Source organism: Aspergillus caelatus (assembly GCF_009193585.1).
Source record: "Aspergillus caelatus strain CBS 763.97 unplaced genomic scaffold BDV27scaffold_188, whole genome shotgun sequence".
NCBI classification, from domain to species: Eukaryota; Fungi; Ascomycota; class Eurotiomycetes; order Eurotiales; family Aspergillaceae; genus Aspergillus; species Aspergillus caelatus.
In genome coordinates, this window is record NW_022475451.1 from 18,753 (window position 1) to 38,538 (window position 19,786).

Below are 19,786 nucleotides of genomic sequence, written 5' to 3' on the forward strand. Positions count from 1 at the left end.
GTGTTGGATGAGTGCTTTCATAACCTAAGGAGTTGCCGTCATGTATCCGAAATTTACGGAGTAGTGCTATCAACAACATCAACTACCTTCCCTAATTAGAGGCATGCCTCTGTATCTATACCTGAGATCATATAATTTTCATGGAACTCGTACATACATATGTATGCACATTATTTCCCCTCTGCCTATGCACACGAATAAGGTTGATCGTATGGTTGTACCGATACATTCCCGTCGGGTATTTGATTAGTCTGACTAGGTCCAGGTAGCTTGCCCACTGCAATTACTATTTACTGTATCATGAATTTCACATAGGAGTAGTGCCTGGGAACAAACACACCCGTGCCTGTCCAACCTGACAACTATAAATGAACAAGAGGCGGTTTTAAACTCCTTCTAGAACTGCTTACTACCCTTGTGGCGAACACTGTCATTTCATGGGGTCAATAACCATGGACACTCCCGGCGATGCTCCTTCCCAGCCAAGTGAACCTGACCTCCCCGACCAAGCAAGTGTTGCAGAACAACAAGCCGGCCCAAACAACCATGGAACCAATACAGCGCAATCAAAGGAGCTTCTTGAAATTGTCATTGGCTTCCTTTCTACTGCTAGCAATGAAGTTCTACTCGGCGTCTTTACTGGCTTGGTAGGCGCAACATATATTCTTCTGGGAAGACTTGGTCTGCTCCTGATTGGGGTAGCTAGTGGCATCGTCCTACATGCGTCATGGGAGGGGGCGAGTACTCATTCCTCTGGGAATGAATTGAATTGCCGACTTCCCAAGAGGAGAAGAGAAATAGGTTTGGATATAGCTCATAGGTTGCTTGACTGGCCGGAACTTAATACCACAGGAATTGGATCAAGCCACGACAACACCCAGAAGCTTTCACATGATGTGGTGGAAATAGACCCGGACTACACCTCTTTCCGTCCAGAGACAGCTGCCGCGCTGGAATCATTGACCGACGCGGTGATCAGGGACTATGTAAAGTAAGGTTCCACCTCTCTAAATGAGACAAAAGCTTACCAAAGAGAAAGTTGTTGGTATGAATCGATCTTGCCGTCTGAGAGGACGTTTCCTCTCTCCTGCCGGAGGACATTGATCAGCTTTATAACCTCTGTGTCAACACACCTCTCACGTAAACGAGCAGCAGACACTTTCTTGGAATTCCTCACAAATTCATCCTCCATGTTAATCGTATTCTTGAATGAACTGTCTACGGCTTTTGAGACCATTGGGCCCACTATGACGCCAGAACAAACTATCCAGCGTTACCTAGAATTCTCCCCCGAGAGCAGCTTGGCAAGTGTCTTAGCAAGCCAACAACAGCATAAGAAACTCAACTTGATAGCGGACGATATATTGGCCAGCTTTTTGGATCCGAAAGCCTACGCGCTGCCTCCTCTAAGGGATTTTCTTCGCGAGATCTTAGCCGGGGTTGTCCTCGAATCCATCATTTCGAGTCTATCACGTCCAGAGTTCATCAATGGATGGATTATTCATCTTCTTAATGAAGGCAAATCTGAAATTATGAGTGCAATTGATGCTGGTGTTGAAGGGGCGCGAACTAGTGGTGTAACCGCAGCTAAGGGTTCCAAAGAAGTAAATATGCCTCTTCCAACGCATGTGAATGGAAAGAAAGTGGGTTCAGAGACTGCCCATATAGATAAGGCAACTGAAGAAGCCATGGTGGAAGCTAAGCGACTAAGTGCCATGATCGCAGCACAAGACCTGCAGCATCAAAATGCTGAGCAGTCGGTATATCATGATTCTCAAACTCCACCTTCTTCAAGCGAAGAAGATCCCTTTTCACAGCCCTACCATGGGAAGGAAAGGGCTGAATATGATGCTAGAACGCAACTAGGGTTTGAGAATGTGAACGCCAAGCCGACTCAGAAGATCCATGAGCCTGCATCTGAAAATGCCTTCGAACTAAGTCCTGCAAGGCGACCCTCCTCGCCGTCTTCACCACATTCCGCAAGATCCTTATCGTTGAATCAAACATCGGAGAGCGACATACATGCTCCCCTGACTCTCCATCGAGCTTCTATAACAGTAGATGATGGCTTGGATCCGGGAGATGAAGCATTGCTGCGATCAAAACCAATCTCAAATTACTTAGTCCAGATTGAGCCGGCGTCCGCATCTTGTACGGGATGGATGGTTTTCAGGAACTACACAGAGTTTGAGTCACTCCATGAGACATTAGCAACGATTTCGAGATTAAACGGAATTCAAAAGTTTACAGACGATCATCCTATCCTACCTAGTTGGAAAGGACAGACAAAGCAAGCATTGGCGAGGAGTTTGAAGAGATACCTCCAAGATGCCCTTCAAAACGAACCTCTCGCAAAGAGTGAACGAATGAAGCGGTTCCTTGAAAAGGGTGGAAGTCTTGGTCCTGCATCTGTGGGCACATCCCTGAAGGCTGGATTCTCTTTTCCAAGCCAGACTTCCCTCGAAAATGTCGGAAAGGGGGTTCTAGGCGTCTTAGCAAATGCACCCAAAGGCGTTTCCGACGGCAGCAAGGCCGTTTTCGGTGGCATGACCGGGGTATTCGGCGCGAAGTCTGTTAAGAAGACTTCATCGGATTTGGTTTCAAATAGTCATAATCAGAATATCAATACCCTTACGCAGCCGAATGAGTACCCCCCGCGCAAGTCTGAGGACGCTGGAAATCCGAGACGACATTCACTGGAGCCATATAGTGCAAGTCACGGTACTCAACTACCCTCCAGGTGTCAGAGGCATAGTTCGCCACTGTTTGAAGTTGCATCTGATACCACAGCTGTGAAGGGAGTCAAGCACTGCCAGGACATACCTCTCGACAGTCCAGCAGAAAATGCAGAAGGGTCACGCCAGGCTCTCGCTGCAGAAACGGAGCGAATTGCTGGCCTCTCTAGCTTGGATCTCAGACATCGTGATTCGCTAGGACTATCACTCTCTTCGGGTAGGCCCGGGGAGGAAGATACTCATACCCAAATAGGGGAGCAGGTGAATACGGCTTCGCAAGATAGTTCAGAGGGCCTAGGCAACCCTATCACCCAAGAAGAAACCCGGATAGCTGTGGAGCTCATTTTTGCAGTGATAAATGAATTATATACACTGTCATCTGCCTGGAATATACGCCGGACTCTGTTAAATGCGGCGAAGTCATACATATTACGCCCCGGGAATCCAAATTTAGAGACGATTCGCGGCTTGTTGCAAGGATCAATGATTGAATCCAACACATCTGACGAAGCGCTTAGCCTGTATATCACCAAACTTCGTGAGAACGTCCTCCCAACAGAAGCTGAGTTGAAGTCTTGGCCTTCTGCACCTAACGAGGCCGAAAAAGAGCGTCTAAGGGAGACTGCACGGAAAGCTTTTGTGCAGAAAGGGCTGCCACAGGCCTTAACAAGTGTAATGGGAGCAGCTGCCAGCCGTGAAGCCCTTGAGAAGGTATTCGATTGTCTCCAGGTACCAATCATTGCGCGAGGGCTTGTGTTTTCTGTTCTCATACAGGCATTGAGGTCCGTCATCTTTTAAGCTGCCCTTACTATCACGACTTAAAAATGAGTGCTATTGAGGTATAAGTTACGGAGTAACTTGTGGTTTTATGCCCGAATATGTCCTAAGCTGCTTATAGAGCAGTCATAATGGTCTTTTTCGACTATGTGGCAATAGTAGCTATACGAACTATCTCTAACAAGCTTCTAGCATCTGGTCACGTGGTGATAACTCAAGATAAGAGCTCCGTTCTGTATCTTGTACTGAGTAGTACTGTCTCCGTAGCTCTACATTAACTTTGCTAACAGACTCTTTTTATCTAAGATCAGCACGGGCTTCCTTCGCCACTCTACGCATATCAATTACTTTTGAATAACAGCATATGTCATGGCCTCTAGGCTCAGAAAGCGTGCGTCAGGTGCTGGTGAAATTGTAAACGATGAACATCCCCCCTTGAAAAGAACGAAGTTTAGTGCTGCTGGAAATGTTGATGCAAATGGGAATCGGTACTGGGAAATATCAAAACTGCGTCGTGTCACTATTTCCTCATTTCGAGGAAAGACACTGGTAAATATCAGGGAATACTACGAGAAAGATGGCCAAGAGCTTCCCGGCAAGAAAGTTGGTTCCTCTCTAGCCATCTTCCTCATACTGTTGTCGCGTCCTGCTGATGATTCATACAGGGCATCTCGTTGCCAATCGACCAATTTTCATCCCTTGTCACCTTATTGCCTGAAATTGAGCTTACACTAAAGGATTCCGGAGTGTCTGTTCCACGACCAGATTATGCCTGCAGACATAGTATCCCAAACCAAGACCACAATGAAGCTTCTGGTGGTGGTGGTGATAGTGGGCTTGGAGACTCGTACCTGCCAAGAAAAAACATTGAAGCGACAAGCGAGGAGGATGAGAGTGAGGAGTAGTTTTCCAAGAAGTCAATCTTGAAGTAGAAATAGTGTCCACAAGCCAGCCTAGTTATTGTAATCCAGACGCACTAGTCTCATAAGTTGAGGATATGGTCTGCTAGGCGGCTTCCAACCTTTATTCTATGTTAATGACATACGCATAGCCTTGATGTATTGTATCGTCTTAAAATACATGTTCCATACGCCAATAGCAGGTCGTGATAGAGCTGCTATGCTATGGTGTAAATACGACGTGCATCCTGTCTGTATAATGCATAATTTCTTACAAGTCTTCGGTTAGGGACCCATTTGTCCGGTTCAGTTAGAGGCTTGCATTGATGTCCTATGATCCTGATGCCAAAATTCCTATTGTCGGACCTAATACGGGCGGAACTGATGCTCCGAATGGTTATGTGAAGGTGGTGCCACGCCACAAGTACCGATCTGCTGAAGGAGACGGCAGCTTATAAACAATGTCTAAATGGCAATACTAAGTACAGATGCCTCCTCTCCCCTTTGGAACACATTTTGATGGTATTGGTAGGGAAAAATGACTCCTGGAACTCTCGTATCATCTGGAGCTCAACACTCATGTAATTACTATGACTAACGTATTCGGTAAACGAGCGGGCCATGTAGTCCAGCGGGCCAACTTGTATTCCATATAAAATGGCACTTTTACAAGTCAATTATCTCAACAACCAAAGCCAGCAGAGATCTATATTCTAGTGTATAAACTATTTTATCACTATAAATATATATATTAGATAGACAGAGCTCTATATTAAATATTATATTAAATAATATTAATTACAATGTATTCTGTGTAATTTATCTATATTTATATTTAGAGCTTTAGAAATGTATATTAAAAATATAAAAAAATATATATGATATTTATAATCCCTATATGTATATTTATATTAAGTATCACATAGCTACTAGTTCTGGTTATTGAGATAATTGACTTGTAAAAGTACCATTTTATATGGAATACAGAGCTGCGTCGCCGGCTTACATGCGTCACTCGCTTACCGATCACGTTAGTTACGAATATAGCAGGAATAGTCGCCCGGGATGGAGTATGCCTGGTGCAGTAGGTAATACTATCTTCCTAGGACATAGCTACCAGAATATCCATTCCAGGGTTTACCAGTCTTACATACAGACTGCTTGGTATTTTATCGCCCTGGCACCGTATTGCAATGTTTTCGTATAAACCTTTTTCGCCGCAGTACGTCAGACTCATATCACGAGAACGAAGCACGGGACTTCGGGGGAAGAGGACAGACAATAAAGAATCTCATATATATGTACACAGGACACACTCCCACCTGCATGTAGCAACGCAGAGTTCTCATTTAACATAAAGAATAGTGCATTTGTGTGGGTTGCATAAAACCCAGAGATTTGGAGGAGACTGCACGGAGTACCTATTTCAGTAACACATGAAGGTATTATTAGGATAATACTTCTCTACACAGTAATGGGTAGGTAACAGTGCAGTTTATTGCATGTCCAAATCCGAGAACAAAAAACAAGCAAAAATAAGGGATAAAAAGTGGCATATCGGCAATATCAGAGTACTGCGTGAAATTCAGATGTACTAGTGATTTATCAAGGTGTTTACAGTGCACTATGCAATCTACTCCGTAGGGCCAACTATCCCATTGGACTGTATGGTTCGTTATGATGATCTTTTTACAGGCGTTCTCATATACCAACCATTATTAGAGCAAGTTTGGTTACTCCATATAGAGTGCTCCCTCTCAGAAAGCCTTCTCTATTTCTAGGATGTTTTGGAGTAGGAGAGCTACCTACCTAACAGTGGATGGGACTCGCGCGAAGTATAATGATGATATTACCTTCTTGAACCTTCGGGAAGTTAGAAGGTAGTATGTACATAGAGTTACTGTAAGTACTCCGTACCCAGCGGCCCCTTTTTGCCGCTCTAAAAAAGAAAATCGCCACGGGATCAATCCCCTTTTCTCTCACCAGGCTTCTCATCTACGGGCCTCAAATATTTCACGGTATATTGCACCTCATTCCCATCGGCCAATTTTCTCCTCTCAAAATTAGTTATTGGATCTATGGTGCTGTTATACCATCGACTGGTTTTATCCAGCACCTTCGACGAAACGAATTCAACTCAATTTAACCCCACATTAGTTCCTCCGTCGTCCCCCGTTTCGTCAGAAAGAACAATATTACTTCAAGATCGGTACGTGTTACCCTACACACGGACCACTCTCCAAATGTAAAGATGTCAATGAGATACTATCATTAGTACTCTCACAACCATTAATTGTTAACTTACCATCCCGCAGTAATTGGATTCCAAGGCCCGTTCCATTAATAAACTCCTAGCAATCGACTGGGTTACCACATCCTCGCCTCCATCTACACCGGAAAGGCACATTGGCGGCAATTCGACAGGACAGCTCCCAGAGCCCTCAAAACTGTTTACCACCTGAAATAGCGATCAGTGTTTCTCTTTTACTTTTTTCGAAAAGGTTGCGCAGCGGAACTTCGATTACGATGTATCGCGACCAATGACGATTTATCTACTCCACATCGGTTCGAGATAATTATGTCCTTTTCTTCTGACACTATTGCGCCAGAGTAACGGGCCATGTGCTGAAGGAAGTCTTTGCAAATAGGGGAGCCAGAGGAGTCTTACGATTGTTACATGTGACATTGTTAAGGCTACAGAGTAGCCCCCATTTACCAGCTTCTAGAGTCCGAAGAGGTTAACCCGCCAGTCACACATACACATATTTGTGACGTCCCTCAAATACGCGGCGCAATCCAAATTTGTAATCTGCAGACCTCTGGGATCTAGGAAGATCCGCCCGTTTCGCTTTGATCGTCATCATAGACCTATCCATCTCGAACTGGCTGTCATACACTTATAACCAAGAGCGACGCCTGCGACGGCGACTCGAAAACACGGTACAACACACGTCGTGTTACTTTGAAGACACCCCTCGCCCATCCTCTATCAGTTCATATATCATCCCTGTTTTCCTCTGCGGAATCCGACCGTTTCTGCTGTTGTGTTGCTGACACGGCATTGACTGCCTGGTCCTTGTAAGCATGGCCCATAATTTGACTTCGGAAGGATATGGACGTCCCATGTCTCCGGAATACGCTTTCATCGCAGACACATCAGCTCCACGTTTATCCCGAGCCAATTCTTGGAATAGAATTAAAAAGAAAGGCTCTGAGAGCACAGAGCTTGCTTCTAGATTTGGAGCGGTAACACCGACAAGGCCCGAGCTTGTCTCAGAGTCGGTTACACGCTCCCCTTCAACTAGCCCAGGTGATCATATCCAAGAAGGCCTTGGCAGTTTGAATCGCTGGTCCCAGTCAACGTCATCCAGCAAGGATTCGCCCAAGTATGATAGCTACCCTCGAGGGGTCCCTTCTAAAGCATCTGTCGACCATGATTACACCTCTCCCAAAGGCCGCGCAAGTCCTGAGAGGGACACTGTCCCACGTCTTTCTCCTCGGGTTGCCGCACTGACGAACGATGAAAGTCCACTGCAAGGCCATCATTCTTCGCACTCGATTGCCACGGGTCACTACATGCGAGTCCTTGAACTTGGAAGTCACAGTACCTTATCGACCTCCCCGACAAATGCTATAGATCCTGCTTCCTCGCATCAGGATCATCTGCCGCTCGGCTCCACGTCGATTGCTGCTAGTCTCTTTCAAAATCCATGGTCGAGATCAAGTGCTGATGCGCAAGCAGTCAACGAGAATTCCCAGATGTTTAATGGTAGGGAGCAAATCCAAGGGAAGCGGCGACGAGGCCATTCCCAGAAGGCAATGCTATCTAAAGCGTTACAGAAAGCCAACACTGCTGTGCTTCTTGACAATGCGGCAAATTTTGAAGGCGCAATGGAAGCTTATAATGATGCCTGCCAGCTCCTGCAACTTGTTATGCTTAGAAGCAGCGGGGGTGAGGACGAAAAGTCAAAACTTCAGGAAATTGTGAGTCTTGCTTTTTGAGCGATTCCCCCTCCCTCTTTTCTTCTTTTTGGCTTTTTCACTCTTTATACTCAGGGACTAAATTTCCTAGCGTGACACATACATGATTCGTGTAACGGAGCTGCAGCGTATGGATTTCTCATTTACGGAACCAAACAGCAAAGCTCTTCCAGAGAGACCCCTCAGCCAGGAGTCTTACAGTGAGATGTTTCAGTCTATTGAAGATGGTGATAATGAGGCATCGCTTAATGAAAGTGTGAATTCCTTGCGGCGTAGCTCTGACGATCATCAGCCAGTGCTAAACGAAGCAATGGTATTAGCCTCTAATCGAGTCCCAGTGAGGCGCCAGTCGTTATTACCTTCTGCAATAGACGATGATCTACGTTGCTTATCACCACCCACCACTAAGCAGAATGGTTTTACTCAAACCGAATCATTTACAGCATCCAGGGATGAACATCCAGTAATGGCGATGCACTCTGGGTCTGGGCAAGCCTCTCGGACATTAAACCTAGATGATGATTCGGCGCATCACCTTCGGTATAATGATTGGGCTTTATTGAGTACTCATGCGAAAGATGCTTACGAGTCGACATCCTGGCTTGATACGATCGATGAGTCTGGCGCATCTTCACCGGCTTCCACTCGCTCTAAAGTATCATCTGTGTACCTACGACATGGCGGAAGCCACCATTTCAGTCACGGTACAGAGGCTGAATTTGATGCTGCTCTCGATGCCGCTGTTGAGGCTGCCTATGATGAGGGGTTTGAGCCAGTAACTGAGCTAAATGAACAGTATAATGGCAGCATTGATAATGATAGTGACATTGTGGCTAATGCCCGTCGAAATATTGAGTTGGCGAAACAGAAAGTAAGGGAAGCCGAGCGTGAAGCACAAGTGGCAATGGCCCGAGGCCGTGAGATGCGAAATTTGCAACAGTCATATATAGTTGACCACTCTCATGGGGCTGACCTGGATTATTTGGATGAGGAAGCCGAGGAAGAAGAACGTTTATTGGAAGAGATGACCAGAGGTTATATCATGGACGACTTTAACTTTGATCTCCAGTCAAAGTCAGCTCTTCCTCGACAATCCGATTGTAGCAGCTTTTCCGGCAGGGCTTGGGAAAGTTTGGCTGTACCCAACACAACAACAACCTCCGGCGCAATGCTATCCCCACTTGCAGAAGATTCTGCTCTGCCTGAAGTGAGTGCAATGGCAAAACAGACGACAGAGCCTCTTTCAACCCAGGAAAATGCTGTTTTGCCCAAACCAAACCCTGTTCTGACGCCAGGTCCGAGCGTACGTGCTCGAAGAATGTCCGGTCAGAGAACAACAGAATTAAAAATCGAAACCAAACCTCGCTTGGGAGCAGACTTGGATTTATCTAGTCAGAATCAATCCTCGGTACCTGCAGCCCTTCCACCACCACCACCACCCCTCCCTAAAGACGAACCTTCAACAAATTTTCTTATGCAGACAAGCAAAACCCTAGGTCCTACTCCCGTCCTACGCTCGGGAGTGCGTTTGAACAAACGTAACGCATCCATTGGGTCCTTCAGTGAAGATACTTGGACAAATGCCAGTCTCGACAAGCCGACGACCAAGGAAGAAGATAACAATCTTGAAGTTTCAAGAATACCATCACCAGCCCGGCCGATAGGGAAAGTGCCGTCAGCACCAGATAACCTAGGGAAGCTGAACTCAGGTTCGAAATCATTTCGTGCAAGGAATGTGTCAGTGCCAGGGCCCGATACCCTAATCGACTCACCAGACACTCCCAGCAGTGCGTTCCCCCCTTTCGATATTCAGAAAGGGGCGGGGATTGCTGCAGGGCCAGTTTTGCCCACACCAACTGGCGCAACCTTTGCTCCTAATGGTCTTCCGAGTGGAGGGCTGTATCTGTTCGACAGCCATATCCACTCACCAACCAATCTCGGCTCACCAAATGCGACTGCAACTAATGCTCCTGCGCCCTTAGAACATTGCCCTGAGTCATTTCTCTTGCGCCCATTTTGGCTTATGCGATGCATATATCAAACTATAGCCCACCCTAGCGGTGGCTACTTGACAACCAAACTATTTGTACCGCGAGATGTCTGGCGCGTGAAAAATGTGAAAATCAAGGCAGTGGAGGAGAAAGTCTCGAATTGTGACTTGTTGACGGCGGCGTTGTTGAAATTGGCTAAGGTTGATACTTATGATGCCGACGCCGTTCTAGAACAGATGCAGTCCTTTGAGACCGTTCTCGACCAGGTTCAGTCTTCGCTATCGAAAAAGCTGGGCGGCGAAGTTGGCGTTCAGGGGGCTATGGCTCTATTCAAAGCCTCTCAGAGTTCAGACGATGCGGCAGCCGTTGATACTTTGCCTTCGAAAACTTCCGGCGGTGCCAGCAAATCATATTTAACCTCTTGGCGCAAGCTGCGGTCCAAAAACTCTGGATTTGGGGGGACAACGTCACAGTCTAGCGTAAAAGAGACCAGCAGGGATAATCTGATCATCAACTCTCTCCCGATGTCTTCGACGCCTAATTCCCAGCCTGTCAAGCGCAATACAACGCAGCTGCAGTTCAATGGACCGAATGCGAACTATATGAGCGCGTTGGCCCGTCTTTGTGACGCGGCGCAGGTGTTAGGTAGGCAACATTTATTCATAGCGTTATGTCAACCTTCGTTGCTAACTAATTCCGCAATGTCAGATCAAATCGCTCAGCAGGTCGAAGACCCGGGACTAAAGCATTCTTCTCCAACTCTTGTTGGCTTGGAGTTGAGTACTCGGCATGCTGCAGAATTTTTTGGCTTCTATATCTGTCGGTTTGCCTTAAATGATATTGCAATGATGGTTGATAAGTTCATCAAAAGGGGTAGCGAATGGGTACTTATCTAAAAATGCGAGAGTTGGGTTCCTTGCCGCTTTACAAACCATCCCTATATGATATGATTGTTTACTTATATAATCTCCCTGAGTCCCATTGTCGGCATTTATTTCTTTTCATGAACAATGTTAGCCACGATGAAAGTTATGTCACACCATGTAATAGGCTATTCAATCCTTTTATCGTTTTTAGAGCTATGTAGGGGTTAGCCCTGGACTATGTATATATTCATGATTGAGCTGTATATATGCTACTCTCTCAATATCTGCGCTAACAATTCCATTGTTCATTTTATTGTTATTCTCTTATTTTAATATAATGCATATTTACCTGCATGTAAATTCGAGTTGACATCAAGGGAAGACACCGCCACCGGGCCCAGGGAGGAGGCGAAAGCAGACGATGAATGTAGATCAAGTTCAACGTCCCGTAGACCTCAAACAGATTTGGCGTCGTTTTTCTGCATCCCGAATAATTTCAGCTGATAATTTTAAACTCGGAGCAAGGTGGGCGTATCTCTCAACCTCTGCCACTACTTCTGATATCATCAGATCCACTTGGTCTGCAGGGGGCAGCAAGACAGAAAGCGTTGGAGACATAGTAGCCCCCATGATCAATAGCGTCTGTGACACCATGGACAGAGCTCCCTGCCAAAGATATGGTAGATGACCTTCGCGGTGGCTTTTTATATTCTCCAATTGGTGTATTGTGGCTTCTATGCACCGCCGGCAGCACTCCTTTACCACTGGATCTGAAGATGTCTGCTCATTTTCGAAAACAGCCAACATATAAGGCCGGTAGATGATTGTCCTGCATGCAAAATATCGAAGCCGTAGGGCAGTCTGGACAGAGTTTGACACCGGTGTACGGGAAAGAGGAAACTGAACAGGTTGGGGCAGACTCTCATACCACTGAGAGAGTTGGTAGTCCAGCTCGGAAACAATAGGTCCAAGCGTCCCAAGAGTTAATGGGCTATCCTTTTGATAAACCATGTGACTGACGCGGTTGAGCAATCTCCTCAATGCAATTTCTGCTAGGAAGTACCACAATTCGTCGTGACCAACAGGTTCAGTTTCAAATCCAATTTCACCATGTGCGTCCTCGGCCTCTTGGTCATCTTCGTCATCCTCCTCCTCAAACCCTCCAGGAAGATCAACTAGCTCTTCAAAGTGCACAATCCCTGAATGTGGTAGATCTAGTTCCGCTAGCAAGTCGCTTTCGTAGAGCAGAGCGTTCCAGTATATTCGCACGCTTAGCTCCTTCCACTGAAGAGGAACACGAGATGGATTGCCCAAAAGTAGCTGTAATTTTAGGCTGGCATTTGACAGAAGAGTCCAGGCCTCTAGGGGTCTGACTAGGTAGAATAAATAGGCTGATGTCAGTATGATACACTGTGCAGCAGGCACAGAGTTGCGCATCATGACTATTGGGAGAAGGTCCCAAGCTGCCGCAAAGTAGGGAAGACCTGGAGCCTCGTTGTCTGGCGAGACAGAGGAAATACTACCATGGTGACTAGCACATCCAAGAGCCAAGACCAAGAGGACCAGGCAGCTCTCAGATCCTTCTCGAAAGCTGAGTGACATCGCGGTTTTGTAATACCGAGACCATGTATATGGATTAACGCAGGCGTACCAAACATTGACACGTCGAAAGAAATTCCTGATGTAAGTCGTTGCATTTGTCAAGTCCAACTCCTTAGGTGCTCTCATCCTAAGGGGCTCACGAGCCATTTCCAGTTGCAATAGTGTATGAGGGTCATAGGGGCCAGCCACCAATCCTCGAATTAGAGGCCATTGTAGCAGATGTAACGCAGGAGTGGTATGTACCTTTGGCATCGTTGAGATACTCGTGGGTGGGTTAGCCCAAGAAGCGAGTCCAACAACTGACGTTTTCCCAGGAATAACAGCCGCGTTGGATGTCTTAACCGGGGTATCTTCACTGCCGATATTGGTATCGTTACTCGTTGCCGGTGATGTTGAGGGCAGTGAACAATGTGCTGCCTGGCTTGCTAGACTTGATTGCAAGAGTCCCTCGATACGGTTGAGCCTTTCAATGATCAGTTTATCACCGGCATCGAGCTTGATGCCAGGCTCTCTATAGACGCAGTCGGTGTTTAGATCCGTACAGAGCTGGCACTTTGGGCGCGCCCCATTGCATTTTGTTTTCCGCAGGCGGCATATCTGACACTATCACGCTTGCCATTCTTCATGATCAATGAATATCTATGCAGGGGGGAAGCGATGGAGGGTGGTATAGAAAACGAAGAGCAAGGAGCAGAGGGAGAGAAGCATACAGCTATTGTGGCGCGCCTTCGGGGATATTCGGCCACATCAGAATTGGATCGCTTTTTCTTGCTCGGCTGGAAGTCGTCAGAAGCAGTCACAGCGGTGACTGCATCAACGTCCATATCTCTGTCTCTTTGGGGAGGAGACATGGCTTCGAACTGAGATACTACAACATGAATTGGATGCGAAGCAGAAACAGTCGGTCTTCTGATTGCAGGTACATCCTATATTGCAGTCTTCAACGTCCGCTGCCTGTTAGTTCTTCATCAGTATGTGTGGGGGACGAATGAAGCAGCAGTTGGATTACCATAACCCACGGAATTTGATGCAAGATAAATGGTGGAGTGTCTCATAGCTGCATTGGGCGAAAATTAGGATTGAAGTCCATCTGAGCACTTAATCATCATAATGCTGGGGTAAAATCAGTTCAGTCGCTAGGCTAGAAAGTATTACGGGATACTAGTAGGCAGATTCTAATTAAATCGACTGATCAGTCAGGGCTTAAAAGCGGGGAACAGTGCTTCCTAGCTAATAGGGATTTGCCGATTAAAGTCCTTGCATCTTCATGGTTAAAATACAGGATAAGCCGGTTGTGTCGGCTATTACTACCTTGTTGAAACATGGGTAATTTCTTTTTATCTCAGCAAGCTCAGACCTTTGACGAGGTCCTAGAAGCCTTAGGCAGTTAGCTACCTAATAAATAGTCCGAGCTTTCTCGTAGAGTGACCCCTATAAATTGCCTAAACTGCTCGAATTATTAGACCACTTGAACAACTTGCACTACTTGATTGCTTTATATTATACGCCCTATAGAGACGAGGTGGGTAGGAATATAGCGTTAATATTGTAGCGCTTTGTAAGAGATGGCTCAACATAGGATTTTATCAGTTAATCTACAGATAAGCCACGAGCGAAGCGGGGGATTATGGTTTCTGGTATATAATACGATATGTATTCAAAATCATAAATGGCAGTACTTAACATGTGTGTGAAGAGAAAAAAGAAAAAAGAACCGGAACCCAAAAAATATCTCCGGGCGTAGTATCTATATACCATGTACCAAGTATAAATTAAGCGCATACAGCAGTGGAGGCAGCACGTGCGGGACGCGTTGTTCCTTACCGACGACGCGACTTTGAGGGTTACATACAACTTCACCATCCGATAACAGATTCGCTCGCTTTCTGTACACCGTTTACAATATTTCGAGGTTGACATAACTACGCAACATTTTGGAAGGAGATAAGAAAGCAGGGAAGAAGAAGAAGAAGAAGAAGAAGAAGAGGAAGAAAATAAAAGTTGAAAAAAAAAAGAAAAAGACGCCCTACCAGATTGATGCAACGGGAACATCTGTAAAGAGGAACTGAAACTCCTACAAGCATGCCTCGTCCACCAACAAAACGCAATCGCCTGGCAGCAACAAAGGCTGTGTCCGCAATATCGAAGGAAAAGGCGGAGTCAAGTATCGAGTGTGACGTGAGCGCATCGAATACTTCCAGGCCTGCAGCGTCCGATAACCGAGACGAGGGGAGTTCTTCACAGTTGGTATTCAGTGCACAACAGGCGAACACTTTACGACATTTAAGGAATCAAACGCCACTGGCTAGAAACAATGAACAGGCGATCGAATCTTCCCCAATGGGGGAACAAGGTGCTACAGGCAGCCGGCCACCCACCAGGTCTCGGGGGTACTCGTCTACCCTCTCCATGGCTGGACGGAAAGTTGATATGAGTTCAAAAATACCGGGAACGCCTGCTTTCGAGAGCTCAATATTGAGTAATTTTAGACGGCGACCTCGGCAAGCGAGCATTCTGCAAATGATGCAAGCAGAGGATGGCTCGTCTGACCTGGACGATGATGACTTTTTGGGTGGTTTGAGCCCCGAAGACGAGTCCACGCCCCTAAATCTTCCCCGAGGAAAATCGCTTCTCATTAGGCAAGCCGTATCCCCGTCTCCATCCCAGCCTTCATTGCCTTCTAGTGTGGAGTCACGCAAGCGGAAACGGTCTATCGAAGAATGTCAGGTCCATCAGTCGCCTCCAGCCGTAGCGGAGAACACTCGCAGAGGAGAGTCACCTCATACAAGGAACGAGGACTCCCTGAAACTAACTCAACCATTGCGGTCTTTAGATGCGTTCAGTCAGACTATGGCACCGCCTCTAAGCAGCAGTCCCATGTCGAGTCCCGTTCTCCCAGCCTCCACATCAGACTCAGCGCGACCGTTAAATTTTACTAAAGGCACAAAGGTACACCCAGACGTCTCTAATGAGGCGACTACCATCCCCACGGCAACTTTACAAGACCGACTCCTCCCTCGGCGTCGCCAACGGTACCGCGAACGCCGCAACGTGGTTGGATTAGAATTTCCAGGCGGCTCGAGTGAAGATGATGCTTCTGCTGCAGAACAGGACTATGACGAATCGAATCACTCACACAGAAGAAGGCGAGCTGCCAAGTCAAAGCTGAACCCTTACTCCGAATCCCGGCGGGGAGTTGAGCAAAGGGCTGGAATAGTGGTCAATAAGGGTAATGGCCTAAAGAATCCTGCGGGGATTACGAAAGCCCTAAATCCAGCCCCCGAGAATCATCATGAAACCAGACTTTCCACCAGACCTCATGCACAAAAAGTCACCGGCGAAGAAAGCCAGCTGACCGACATATCATCACCCTTGTCTCCACCACTTGATTCAGATGCATTGGAGTCCGTCTCACTGTCGGAGTCGCCACCACCGGTCGATTTCCTCAGCGAAGAGCTGAGGCTACAAGCGAAGAAATTTGCTGAGGTTGATGAATGGGAAATGGAATTTGAGGATGTTCCTGGTAGCCAAGGCAGTGCATTGGAGTAGATAATTCCCTACGCGTCACGTTAGTTGCGATAGTTAACTATGATATCAATGTCGTTGCCGCCAGTTGAACCCATGCCGAATGACTTGGGCTTTACCCGATGATAAGCGGGTGTCGCGCGAAGTAAGCCCCGCAAGCGAAATAATAAAACCCCACCTGAGTGAGTTGCTAAGTTCACTCGCCTTGAAAGTTCTTTGCAGGCCAGATTGTTCTACACCTGTTCCGTTATTTTTGAGAGACCTAGCGCAGTTTCCGTTGATTTACGAAGTGTACCGTCATGGCCACTGTGGATGATATACTGGCAGGCAAATATCCTGCCAAATCCCATGCGCGCCAGGTTGCGCAGCTTCTTCAGGCCCATCACGGACATGGTACCCCTGGAGTGATTTACTTGGAAGCCCAGAAAACTCGTCTTATAGAGGATAATGACGAACCGATGCCATTCAGGTAATGTTCATTCGCCTTTTTCTCTCTGAACCGTTGCTCCATAGGTTTAGTGAACTCACTAGCCCCGGCCTCCAGGCAACGGCGTTTCTTTTACTACTTATCAGGGTGCTCGCTTCCAGATTCGTACTTGATCTACGACATTAACGCTGACAAGCTCACTCTGTTCATACCTCCTATTGATGCGGAAGAGGTAATCTGGTCAGGGCTTCCCCTCTCCGCGGATGAGGCTATGAAGCTTTACGATGTTGACTGTGTGCTTGCGACGACTGAAGTTAACGCCACTCTTCGTTCTATTGGTTCAGCATATGGTGGCAATGCTATAACTTTCGCGATCGCTGGTCAGGTCTCTAGCGGGGCGGAATTCCAAGGATTTGCGGAAACCAATCTTTCCGTCCTGAAGGAAGCTATTGAAAAGGCGCGCGTTGTGAAAGACGGATATGAGATCGCTCTTCTGCGAAAGGCTAATGATATATCTGCTAAGGCACATGTTGCTGCCATAAGAGCTTCAAAGACTGCGGTAAACGAGCGTGAGATTGAGGGCGCGTTTATCTCTACGTGTATCGCTCATGGTGCTCGTGAGCAATCTTATCACCCTATCGTTGCTTGCGGTGCAAACGGTGCCACCCTTCACTATGGCAAGAATGATGATGACCTGACGGACCCTGCAACGAAGCAAAGGAAGAACAACATTCTCATTGACGCTGGAGGCGAGTACCGTGCATATTGCTCGGATATAACACGTGTGTTCCCTTTAGGTGGGAGATTCACAAAAGAAACCCGCCAGATTTATGAGATCGTCCTACAAATGCAGATGGAATGCATTGCAATGCTTAAAGGAGATGTGCAATGGGAGGATGTGCATGCGCATGCGCACCGTGTTGCCATCAAGGGTTTGCTCGCTTTGGGGATTCTAAGTGGCTCCGAGGATGAATTGTTTGAGAAGAGAATCAGCGTAGCGTTTTTCCCTCATGGTCTCGGGCACTATCTTGGAATGGATACGCATGACACTGGGGGCAATCCAAACTATGAGGACAAGGATACCATGTTTAAATACCTCCGTGTCAGAGGGCGTCTACCTGCAGGTTCCGTTATCACTGTTGAACCAGGGGTAAGTTTATGCAGCCTGTTCAACTATTATATCATGTTCCGATGCACTAAATTCCGTGTTCTTTTAGATCTACTTCTGCCGTTTTATTATCGATCCCTATACTCAATCTCCAGAGCTGGGGAAGTACATCAATACCACTGTCCTGGAGCGGTATTGGACGGTGGGGGGCGTACGTATCGAAGATAATATTCACATCACCAAAGATGGCCACGAAAATTTGACCACAGCGCCGAAAGCCATAGAGGAGATGGAAAGCTTGGCATTGTAGGCAATATCGTCATTACGAAAGATACAGTGCCGATACGGACTTATGTCGGCCCTGAATCATATTGAAATACGTTCTCTTCTAGAAGTATCTATGTCAAAGATATTAGCCCCACAGCTATACTTGCATTTCATGGTATCCGGCTCCGCCCTAGCTAGCTAGAAGTCATTCAACCGGTGAAATTGTTGCGTTGATTTGAGTACAAGTTATATGCAGGATCATGGTATAATTGCGTTTCCCCAAAAGAAAAAGAACCAACAGAAAGAGAGGAAAGACGTAGAAAATGCGAACTCCGCCTGGGGTAATACCATTTATAAACCAGGTTATCAGACAGCAAGCGCCCTTAATTGAAGATGATTACAGTACCCCGCTACAGACCACTCCTGAGTCGTTTTCTCCCGCTTCCCTTAATAGCAGACTCGGATTCAGCTTTATCTTGAGCGCGCTTTTCTTTATGGTCAAGTACCATGCTGAATACATCAAAGCAGAACTCGGGAACCTCAAGGCACAGCTTCCTGAATTCCTCTTCAGCTTCATGCCGTAAAACATGGCTTCTTAAAGCCCAGAAAGATGCTACGGGTTTCCGAATCGTAACATCGTTAGCTGGGGTATGCGTATATACGTATCGAGCATACGCAATCTCACCGTGTGAAGTGCTGTTCACACGGTGAATCTTTGAGTGGGCCAAGGTCTTCAGTGCTGGCATCCCAAGTTTTTCTGCCAAGGTGTAAACGCGTGCGTGTTTCAGCAGTTGCTCACCACTATTGTCGATTTCTCCCACAGCAGCGTCTTTGCCATTCGAGGCATCAGCTAGAGAGCTGTCATAGTTGCCGGTATATTGGAACTGGAGAAAAGAGCCAAAGGCCTCTACATCTTCGTCAGGAAGCTCAACGCGGCGCTTTAGAAGATTAGTACCAGGGTGAGAATCTTCTAACGCTTTAGACTTAACCCACAGGCCCCGAACCATCAAATACTGCGACTCGCTCAGCAAGGAAGGGCGATTCCAGAAGTAGTCTTTGGTGAGCTGTTAGAGTGGTGTTGGTTTCTCCTTTTCCTATAGTAAGTTCCACAATAGGCGACGTCAAGTATCTAAACGGTGTAAGCTGAAGGTCGTTGAACAGCAAAGAAAGACTGTTGCGCCATCGGATGTAATATGATAGCCGTACTCAAGAAACTGAAGGCCAGGATTTCTTTTCAGAGGCGCCACTTCGTCCGTGGATATCTGTTCCAGCTCTGTTGTTGCACTTGGTAGGGGTACATCATGTGTTATAGCATTATTCATTGGTGCTGCGTGTTGACTCGAATCCATGTCCACGTCGCGCATTTCCGCTTTTTGCGCGTTTCCGGGACCATGAGAGCCATCAAGCCCGGAAATCTGCACTTCAGGAATATCCATTGGCAGCCTAGGTAGTCAAAAGAGAATGAATAAGGGTATCGAAGGAAGGGATGGGTGTTGAAAAACCGATAATTCGAGGAGAGAACGACCGTCAGAATGATGTAGGAAGTATTGGTTAATAGAACTAAGAAGTTGATTTGAAGAGATATCTCGATAATATTGTACATGAAGA

General features: G+C 46.7%; 7 protein-coding genes across 7 annotated transcripts; 5 read left to right on the forward strand and 2 right to left on the reverse strand.

Annotated features, from left to right (window-relative positions):
* The first annotated feature begins 310 nt into the window (after nt 1-310).
* BDV27DRAFT_32268 (PX domain protein) lies at nt 311-3,707 on the forward strand. The gene is made up of 2 exons (XM_032076325.1): nt 311-991; nt 1,040-3,707. Exons 1-2 carry the CDS (start codon nt 438-440, stop codon nt 3,531-3,533), a joined length of 3,048 nt encoding a protein of 1,015 aa, XP_031924109.1. The 5' UTR covers nt 311-437; the 3' UTR covers nt 3,534-3,707.
* On the forward strand, nt 3,676-4,479 carry BDV27DRAFT_32273 (transcriptional coactivator p15/PC4 family protein). Its single transcript, XM_032076326.1, has 3 exons — nt 3,676-3,754; nt 3,819-4,115; nt 4,178-4,479. The coding sequence occupies exons 2-3, from the start codon at nt 3,882-3,884 to the stop codon at nt 4,415-4,417; spliced, it is 474 nt and encodes a 157-aa protein (XP_031924110.1). The 5' UTR covers nt 3,676-3,754; nt 3,819-3,881; the 3' UTR covers nt 4,418-4,479.
* A 2,525-nt stretch (nt 4,480-7,004) lies between these two features.
* Nucleotides 7,005-11,371, forward strand: BDV27DRAFT_32286 (uncharacterized protein). Its single transcript, XM_032076327.1, has 3 exons — nt 7,005-8,395; nt 8,484-11,028; nt 11,092-11,371. Exons 1-3 carry the CDS (start codon nt 7,496-7,498, stop codon nt 11,277-11,279), a joined length of 3,633 nt encoding a protein of 1,210 aa, XP_031924111.1. The 5' UTR covers nt 7,005-7,495; the 3' UTR covers nt 11,280-11,371.
* Nucleotides 11,372-11,573: 202 nt separating this feature from the next.
* On the reverse strand, nt 11,574-13,976 carry BDV27DRAFT_133609 (putative C6 finger domain protein). The gene is made up of 3 exons (XM_032068129.1): nt 13,861-13,976; nt 13,562-13,805; nt 11,574-13,454 (listed from the first exon to the last, which is right to left on the reverse strand). The coding sequence occupies exons 2-3, from the start codon at nt 13,700-13,702 to the stop codon at nt 11,688-11,690; spliced, it is 1,908 nt and encodes a 635-aa protein (XP_031924112.1). The 5' UTR covers nt 13,703-13,805; nt 13,861-13,976; the 3' UTR covers nt 11,574-11,687.
* A 1,284-nt stretch (nt 13,977-15,260) lies between these two features.
* On the forward strand, nt 15,261-16,400 carry BDV27DRAFT_148164 (uncharacterized protein; the record flags this gene model as incomplete). The annotated part of the gene is made up of 1 exon (XM_032070863.1): nt 15,261-16,400. The coding sequence occupies one exon, from the start codon at nt 15,261-15,263 to the stop codon at nt 16,398-16,400; it is 1,140 nt and encodes a 379-aa protein (XP_031924113.1).
* A 275-nt stretch (nt 16,401-16,675) lies between these two features.
* BDV27DRAFT_148165 (aminopeptidase P family protein) lies at nt 16,676-18,221 on the forward strand (the record flags this gene model as incomplete). Its single annotated transcript, XM_032070864.1, has 3 exons — nt 16,676-16,845; nt 16,921-17,953; nt 18,021-18,221. The coding sequence occupies 3 exons, from the start codon at nt 16,676-16,678 to the stop codon at nt 18,219-18,221; spliced, it is 1,404 nt and encodes a 467-aa protein (XP_031924114.1).
* A 367-nt stretch (nt 18,222-18,588) lies between these two features.
* Nucleotides 18,589-19,614, reverse strand: BDV27DRAFT_148166 (uncharacterized protein; the record flags this gene model as incomplete). The annotated part of the gene is made up of 3 exons (XM_032070865.1): nt 18,589-19,116; nt 19,172-19,307; nt 19,385-19,614. The coding sequence occupies 3 exons, from the start codon at nt 19,612-19,614 to the stop codon at nt 18,589-18,591; spliced, it is 894 nt and encodes a 297-aa protein (XP_031924115.1).
* Nucleotides 19,615-19,786: the final 172 nt, after the last annotated feature.